The sequence below is a fragment of the Limulus polyphemus genome, unplaced genomic scaffold (assembly GCF_000517525.1).
Source record: "Limulus polyphemus unplaced genomic scaffold, Limulus_polyphemus-2.1.2 Scaffold164, whole genome shotgun sequence".
In the NCBI taxonomy this organism is placed as follows: Eukaryota; Metazoa; Arthropoda; class Merostomata; order Xiphosura; family Limulidae; genus Limulus; species Limulus polyphemus.
Window position 1 is genome coordinate 629,350 of NW_013665774.1, and position 9,359 is coordinate 638,708.

At 31.7% G+C, this 9,359-nt stretch overlaps 1 protein-coding gene across 1 annotated transcript in view; it reads right to left on the reverse strand.

The window, feature by feature from the left end:
- Positions 1-4,123: 4,123 nt before the first annotated feature.
- Positions 4,124-9,359, reverse strand: part of LOC106477324 (manganese-transporting ATPase 13A1-like) — a 63,277-nt gene continuing 58,041 nt past the window's right edge. The window contains exons 23-25 of the mRNA XM_013937910.1: positions 8,296-8,407; positions 6,526-6,669; positions 4,124-4,522 (exon numbers count right to left, since the gene is read on the reverse strand). Coding sequence (XP_013793364.1) covers positions 4,415-4,522; positions 6,526-6,669; positions 8,296-8,407 — 364 coding nt within the window. The 3' untranslated portion in view covers positions 4,124-4,414. The remainder of the gene's footprint in view (positions 4,523-6,525; positions 6,670-8,295; positions 8,408-9,359) is intronic.

Here is a 9,359-nt window from a genome sequence, read left to right on the forward strand (position 1 = left end):
AATCTGCTGTATACCAGTTTGATATGTACAATCCCATGTGAGAGATAAATCTGCTGTATACCAGTTTGATATGTACAATCCCATGTGAGAGATAAATTTGCTGTATACTAGTTTGATATGTACAATCCCATGTGAGAGATAAATCTGCTGTATACCAGTTTGATATGTACAATCCCATGTGAGAGATAAATTTGCTGTATACTAGTTTGATATGTACTATCCCATGTGAGAGATAAATCTGCTGTATACTAGTTTGATATGTACAATCTCATGTGAGAGATAAATCTGCTGTTTACTAGTTTGATATGTACAATCCCATGTTAGAGATAAATCTGCTGTATACTAGTTTGATATGTACAATCCCACGTGATAGATAAATCACTCTTACATTGAAAATTTTAATATTTTGATTAAATCAACAATTCTCAATAAATCCAGCAAGATTAATCTCTGATGGAATTAACGAATTTCTTCGTTAAAATTACACTTCTGACTAAAACACGTAGAATATGATTGGTAAGGAGGAGAATTCTATCTTCCTGCGGTAGTTTGATGACGACATTTTGATCTCCTAGCACAGACTTTCATCAGCTGTAAGATCTGGCGATCTTTACATATGATTTAGTGATCTTGAAGAAGTTCCTTGTTAGAAATAAAACTTATGGTTAAAACACACAGATAGTATCTTTCTATCGTTAATACGAGAGTGTATGTTTTTTAAAACCCTATCGTAGTTTACTGGCTATATTTTTTATGTGAAGTTTGCATTCACAACTATTGCATATGTAATTTAGAATCATTCATTTGGACTTAAAGCATTTTGTAGATAGTTTTTGAAAAATAAAGTTGCAGAGGATCCTACCGCGAAAATCAATTAGAATTGAAAATAAAACAACTTTCTTTTTCAAATTAGAAAATACAGTTGATCATTTTGGCCATCTTCTTGTACAATGAAAGCATCAAACTTCAACTGACACACACAAGGTTTCAAAATAAATGTAAATTAACACTAACATTAATATTTGTTTTTAAATCACTTACGGGCTTACAACGCTAGAAACCGGGTTTCAATACCCGTGGTGGGCAGAGCACAGATAGTCCATTGTATAGCTTCGTGCTTAATATTAAACAATAAATCACTTATCAACGTTAATTTCATTACGTATAGTTTTATATTACTTTTCCAGAGTGATAGCCCCCCGGCAGGTCAGCAGTAAGTTTAAGAACTTAAAATGCTAATATCTGGAGTTAGATTTCCAGCGCAGATGTAGCTTTACGTTAACAAAACACCAATGTGATGTCTGTTATATGTACAATGCTCATGAATGTAAGTGGAAGGTCTGGAGCGTTCCCTAAATCTATTCCTCATGAATGTAAGGGGGAGGTCTGGAGTGTTCCCTATATCTATTCTTTAGTTGCATCCTATTCCAACTATGTCGAAATTATTATCTTGACAATTATATTTATAAATAATTGTATGGATCTGTATAAGTTGTTTTATAGTTTTTATACAAATAAAACTATTAATTTATGTTTCAAACCCATCTCCAAATGTTAATAACATCTGTAACATATCCATCGCCTCACCCAGTGATAAGTTTGATGGATCATTTTGCATTTGGTAACAAAGAAATCCATCTGGTGCTAAATTTCACGTTATATTCATATACTTTTTCTTCAATAATTATATTTTCATGATTGTCATTTTAAAATTTCTTTTTACACTATTTTTTTTCTTAGCTTCTGGTTTAAGAAAATGACAGTTTTCAAAAACTTTGGAAATAAACTACATTTCTTTCTGTAGATTATTTTTACTAAATAACCGGACGATTTGTTTGTTTGCGAGTAAGCGTATAACTACATAATGGAGTATCTGTGCTGTGCCCATCACGAGTATTGCAATACGGTTTTCAGCAGTGTGAGTCCGCAGGCTTGTCGCTAAGCCACTGGGATCTTAATTTGGAATGTTATGTTGTTGTTACACGCAATGGTCCCAATTATTTATTGTAACTTGCAAGCCGATCCTCACTTTATGTAACTGTAGTTGTGATAGGATTCACGATATATAACTGCTAAAACCGCCTGTATTTCTGTTTATTTCAAAAACTAAATATTTGTTTTCTCTCAGTATCTTTTATACCTGTTTATTTGTAGTTAAGCACAAAGCTACACAAAGGGCTATCTGCGCTCTGCCCACCACGGGTATCGAAACCCGGTTTCTAACGTTTTAGGTCCGCTGACTTACCGCTGTGCCACTGGATACTATTTATAAATCATAAAAATGTTTGATAAAAAAAACGTAGCCTGACCATTGTGTAGATAGATGTTCAACCGTTTCTATTGCTGTATTTTTTTTTTTTACGTTAATTACGTACAGTTCACAGAGCCCTAGAGTTAACGACCCAGCGGGTTAGCGGTAAGTTTATGGGCTTATATTGCTAAAATCTGAGGTTCAATTTCCCTTAGTGAGCATAGCGCAGATAGCCTATTGTGTAGTTTTGCGCTAAATCCATCGAACCAACCAACCAACGATCTATGTCTCTGTAGTATATATTGTGGAAATTTTTCTTTAAATATTAATCAATGCTAGATTAACTGTTGTTTCGATGTATATTGATACGACATCAAAACCGTATATTTTTTTGTTTATGATCTAAGCTATTTAAAATAGTTTTAAATTCAAAAGAATTTGTATTTGTTTTGTAATGGTGTTATTAAATAAACGAGTAATTTAGATAATTGTTAGTTATAACTAGAACAGGTTGAAATTTCAATGGCATCTTTATGTACTTTCTGAGCGTCATAAAGACAGGGAGCGGGTACATTACAGTAAATGTTGAACTTGTATAAATCTCCGTTTACTAATTTTAATTTTAAAAAGTAAACTGTTTAGTCGCTTTTCATAACAATAATTTAAATCCTTATTTATTTTTTAAATTCTGAATCATCATTTAACTTGACAATACATTAGTTGTTCATAGTATTCAATTTCCCTCACGACTGATTTTTCTTCATTTGTTCTTAAAATCATAATTATTTGGTTATTTCTCAAAGCTTCTATTTCTTAGTTAGTATATTCTTGTTCAATTTTATGGGGATTAAGCAAGAAAATTCATATTCTACAGAAAATTTGATTTAAATGCTGATTTAAATCTTCATTTTTTAAGGAGTTTTGGAAAAGCAATTCATCAATGTCGTTAGATGTCCTGTATTCTTTTACTGTTTTGTTTGGATCTTCTTCAGTCACTTATGTGTTGGAAACTTTGTAGTTGTTCTTTAATGAAAAGAGTTTTTACCCACACTAAACCGTTTTATTTTACATTTTACATGACAGTTGTTTGTGTTAAAATATGAAAACATTTTTGAAAAAACAAACAAATGTAAACCTGAAAAATTGAAGCCATCTGAAACTTAACTAAAGTATTAAAAACTTTGTATTTTTGGTGATGACGTTTTGATCTCGTAGTGCAGATCTTCATCACCTGTAAAGTGAATATCTAATGTGAAGATAAAGTGGGATTAAGAGATCTTGATGAAGTTTCTTGTTAGAAAAAAAAATTAAATCATACAGAGCGTCTTCCTATCATTCACACAACAGTGAATCTTTTTTAAAAATCTATCACAGTTTATGTCTACATTTCTTACATAAAGTTTTAATTCACAATCATTGCATAGCTAGTTTTAAATCATTCATTTTAAGATATTCTGTAGAGAGTTGTTTGTGTTATAACATGGAAACGTTTGAAAAAAAAGGAAAAAGAATCTACCTGAATTTTGGCGAGAGTTTAAACACTTTGCACAAGATTTTTTAAAAATTCCTTGAGGGTATGATTTCAGGAACAGGATAAAATATTACATTTTCACAGTGGTTTCATATATTGAACCGGTACATACACATTCACAACCTGAAGCCAAAATGTAATGTTATTACATGTGCTAATTACCATTTTTAATTAAGTGTAAGTTTTTTTATTAACTAAATGTGTTTACTACTTTTCACACTATTTATTTAAAAAGAACTGCTTAGATTTTTTTCATATTTTGTTTACTATTGAAGTGGGTATTGCTAATAGTGACTCTTACTGAAATTGCTATAAACAAAATAAAATTAATTTGGCCTAAAAAACAGAAATGTGAAGTTGCTTTATTTTTCTTTACAAAAGAATGCTCTTATATTTATCATGTAGTTGTTGTCTTTTTGTAAACACAGCTGCATAGCTACTTTAATAATTTGTTTTTACATTCCAAATAAATAAAAGAAATTATTTCTGAAATATGAAATGGAATCAGATATATATATATATATATATATATAAATCCTTAAATGATGAAAAATCCACCAAAATCTGTTATTTAGCTAGGCCTAAACAAAGGTCTTGAATGTGGAATTTATCATTTTCTACTGTCTTTGCAATCAGAGTTCACGTAGTTCTCCTTTACTGAAAAGGAATAAACACACCCGGTCAACTACAAATGAAGCTAATAAATCCACTCCGAGGACTTGGAGTAATTCTCCTTGGAACTGAAACAAAACAGAAAAAAAATTTAACTATATGACCATATAATACAGGAAAAAACAGAAACATAAGGTTGTTAGTGTTTTATAAGAATAAAAGGTTTTGTGGTAATTTAGGAAATACCCCATTGATGACCACACTCATTCTGATGGCCATGATTATCCACTCTTGCCCTGACTGCACAATTTCTATTGAACAGGGAAGAGAATAAAAAAAAACTCTAATTTGAGAGTTAATGGTAAAAATTACAGCTTTGTTCATCATTTGAACATATAAAGTTGTAAGTACTAAGTTTAACTTGTTTCCTGTAGCTATTTAAATTTTGGCCATCTGAATTGTTGTTGTAAGTGCTAAGTCTAAGCCATCTTATTTGTTGTTGTAAGTACTAAGTCTAACTTGTTTCCTGTAGCTATCTAAGTCTTGGCCATCTAAGTTGACCCACAGGAACTCCTAAACAGCCATATTGTGAATTAATTGCATTCTTCATAATGTTATAAATAAACACAAAAGTACCAATTTGAAAATTTTAGCCCTAAGATTGATTTATGTAGTTTTATCTATCCAAGATTCCACTTTGTGACTTTTCTTGAAAATTGTAATAAAAACTGTTATATAATGAATGAACTGTATCTACCCATGTACAGTCACTTTGACTGTTTTGTTTGTTTGTTTTTGAATTTTGCGCAAAGCTACACGAGGGCTATCTGCACTAGCCATCCCTAATTCAGCAGTGTAAGACTAGAGGGAAGGCAGCTAGTCATCACCACCCACCACCAACTCTTGGGCTACTCTTTTACCAATGAATAGTAGGATTGACCGTCATATTATAATGCCCCCATGGCTGAAAGGGGCGAGCATGTTTGGTGTGACAGGGATTCGAACCTGCGACCCTCAGATTGCGAGTCGAGGGTCCTAACCACCTGGCCATGCCGGGCCTCAGTCACTTTGAGGTAACTACAGCAGTTACAGCATGAAATAAGGCTTTTCTTAAACATATCTCCTTATCTACATCATCAAGCAAATTTCTAAGTGTTTTGTATGGAAGTACTGGGATCAGTCTTAGTTATTATAGGCCTAACTCTACTGTTCATATGTCAAGAGTAATTTTTTAGTTTCCTTAATAAATCCAGAAATTAATAAAAATTGAAGAATCTTCAAAAAGTGCTAATGACAGGCTTTAAAGTATGTTTTACTTGATAGACAATTACTGGCATATATTTCCTAATTTAACTATTTTTAAGCTTTTTTCAATATGTAACTAATATTTTCTTCCATCACATGATTAATTTTTCTCACCTCTTTCCCTAATTTCAAAGGAATTTCTTTAAGTTGATTGACAGAGAGAGAGAGAGAAAAAAAAGAGATATTCAAACAATATTGAACTAACTTTGAAGCAGTTGTCACTTACTTTTCTCAAAGTTTTAAGAAAACTTGTCAAGTTTCCAGTTTATTACAAAGAAATACATTTAGTTTTGAGTTATTACTCGGCTATTGAAATAATTACCATTCATTTATGATCTTGCTAAATGTATAAGAAGATAATTGCAATTGACCATGACTGAAAAGATGTCATTACACCTAAGCATCTTTAGTAAGTTTTTATGTTTAAGTGATTATGACTCAAGTTTAACACTCAGGCTTTATGCTCAATGAAGTTTAAAGGAAGAAAACTTTGATTTTTGGAAACAGATCATACACACAGAGGTTATTTTCTTGAGTTGTTAGAGCTCTAAAAACATGAAAAACAACAACACACAACTGGCTAAGAAAGAGGGCTTAAGCGGTTTTAAAAACTATCTGGGTGTGCCAGAGCTATTTTCTCGAGCCCTTAGAGTTTTTACAAACCTGAACAAAAACAATTGGTTAAGAGTAAGAGACAGCCTAAGTATTTATAAAAACTGATAAGATGCTGTAGAAAGTTCCTTAGGTTTAAATTACTTTAATTCTATATAAAACTTGAGATGTTTCACATTTATCTCTTTGTAAACAGAAAACTAGAAACACTTACATCTTTAGGAAATTCTACAATTTCAAATTGATTAGAAAAATCTGGCATCATTCCTTTAACTAAGACAAGGATAGCCAAGCCAGATATTCCAAGGCTGTACATTAATGGTTTGTTCTCTGTCAAGCTTTCCATAAACGGATGGCCCTAGGAGAGGAAACATTATGTTATTAGCAAGCTGAATGAATAGTTGAATGTAAGTGATTAATGAGCCATATGATTAATCAATTATCAAATTCCACTAATCACTCAGCTCTAGTAGAAAGAAGACAGAATTTATGACACCTACAATCATACAATCTCTTTAAATTGTTTGTTTATTTTGAATTTCGCGCAAAGCTACACGAGGGCTATCTGCGCTAGCCGTCCCTAATTTAGCAGTTTAAGACTAGAGGGAAGGCAGCTAGTCATCACCACCCACAGCCAACTCTTGGGCTACTCTTTTACCAACGAATAGTGGGATTGACCGTCACATTATAACGCCTCCACGGCTGAAAGGGCGAGCATGTTTGGTGGGACGGGGATTCGAACCCGCGACCCGCAGATTGCGAGTCGAGCTCCCTAACCACCTGGCCATCTCTTTAAAATAGGTAAAGTTTTGCAATAAGAAAGGTAAACAACTTGCAAATTTTTCTGACCTCAAGGTACTATTTATAATATGATCTTAAATATTAAATCATAGCCTCTAACAATATCAGTAGAAAATATTATAAAATGCTAACTTTACTTCAGATACAAGTTGCTGAAATTATGATAGCAAAAATTTTTTACCTTTTATTTAAAATATTGTCAAGAACTTGAAATTAAATGTTGTCCAATTTATTTCATGAAGGTTAGACTCAGCTTATGACTTTCTATGCATTGTACTATTATGCTTAAATATATTAATTTTCTGTTGGCTTGTTTCATTTTCTTTTCTGAAGTTATTCTTAATTTTTTTCAAATTCTTAAAATTTGTCTTTAAAAAGCAATAACAACTTTGAGTAATTATAAGTAAAGATTCATTAAGATAATTTTTATACAGTTTTTTGTAATATCACTTGAGAAACTACATAATCATATACTTTTATGACAAGAAGAATTATTGATCTTTACATTATTTCATCAAGAATGGTCAATAATTATATGGTGTGTCCAGAAATTATTGAACCACCTTATAAACTGAAGTGAATGCAAACTATGTAAGATAACCAATTAGCAGTTTGTGATATAATGGAGACTAACACCAGTGGCACAATTAGTATAGTGTCAATGTGATAATCGATATCTGCTTGTATACGTTTCAGTATCTCTGGAGTAATTATTATATCTGCATTTACAGCAAAAAAGTGTCAAGGTGATAATCAATATTTGCTTCCACAAGTTCCAGCACTTCCAGTGTAATTATTATATCTGCATTTACAGCAAGAAGGTGTCAAGGTGACAACTGATATTTGCTTGTATACGTTCCATCATCTCTGAAGTAATTACTGTATCTGCATTTACAGAAAGAAGGTGTCAATGTGATAATCGATATCTGCTTGTATATGTTCCAGCACCTCCGGAGTAACTGTTGTATCTGCATTCCTTCTTTGAACATGCAATGCTGTGCTTCACCTTATAGATAATCCCCATCTAACCTAGTAGGGAAAAAACTTCAGACATTAGTCTTCCACACATCACAAAATGTGACTGTTAATCTGGTGTGGTTCATTATCTGTTCAATTAAAAAACTGGTTCAATAATTGTTGGACACTCTATAAGTCAATGATTGTTCATAAAAACTAGACTAACCCTGTAATTAATTGCAAATGTTGACACTTGCAAGGCCACAGAAATAATGTAGACAGTGCTGTTAAGTAAGTTTGGCTTGAACTCTTTCTCAAGGTCTGGAAACGATTCCTCTCTGCCATTAATAAAATATCCATAATGTAGTGAAAAAACGTCAAAATTAAAAAAACCCACAGATGTATAAACAAGTAAACTGCTCAAATATATATATAATTTTAAAAGTTTCTTAAAGAAAGCTATAAGAAAAGGTATCTTAATTCAATATTATTAAACATTTAAATTACTCCTTTTGCAAAATGATGATGATGGAGTCAAAATTACACCAATGGAATTCACATAATAATGAAAATTTTAAATTACAATGTTGTTATAAATAGGAAATTTATAAGACACAAAGCAATACAATAAATGATATATGTACAGAATCTTTAAAAGATTAGAATTGACAAATCTTGCATCATAATATTATCATAATTTATATCAGTTTACTAAATCGACATCAGAAAAACACACCAATCTTTGTCACACTGACTAATTTATACTAATAACATTTTATTCAAAATAAAAATGGAGAAAATGTAGACTTTAATTCAAAACAAGTTCCTTCCACCATCCTAGAATACTACTCAAGTCAAGCTCCTTCCTTCATCTTGGGATACTGCTCAAGTCAAGTTCCTTCCACCATTCTAGGACACAACTCAAGTCAAATTCCTTCCACCATTCTAGGACACTACTCAAGTCAAGTTCCTTCCTAGAACTTTAGAATACTATGTAAATGGGTATGGGTCAAAGACCTTTTCAAGACCTTTTACAGTTTCATTCAAAATGTAATTAAATAATTTCATTATCAATGTATGTCAGTAAACTTGACATCAAAACAAGTTCTTGTCAGTTTTAATTTCTTATTTTAAAAGGAAAATATTTAGATAAATTGTCAATCCTCACTTCCCAGCTCTGAATTCTCTTTTTGATTTTCTTTCTTCTCCTATAACATAACATAATGTTTTGGGACAACATGAGACCTATTGGTCCATCTCGGCTGTTCCACCCTCTAAACTAAATTAAAA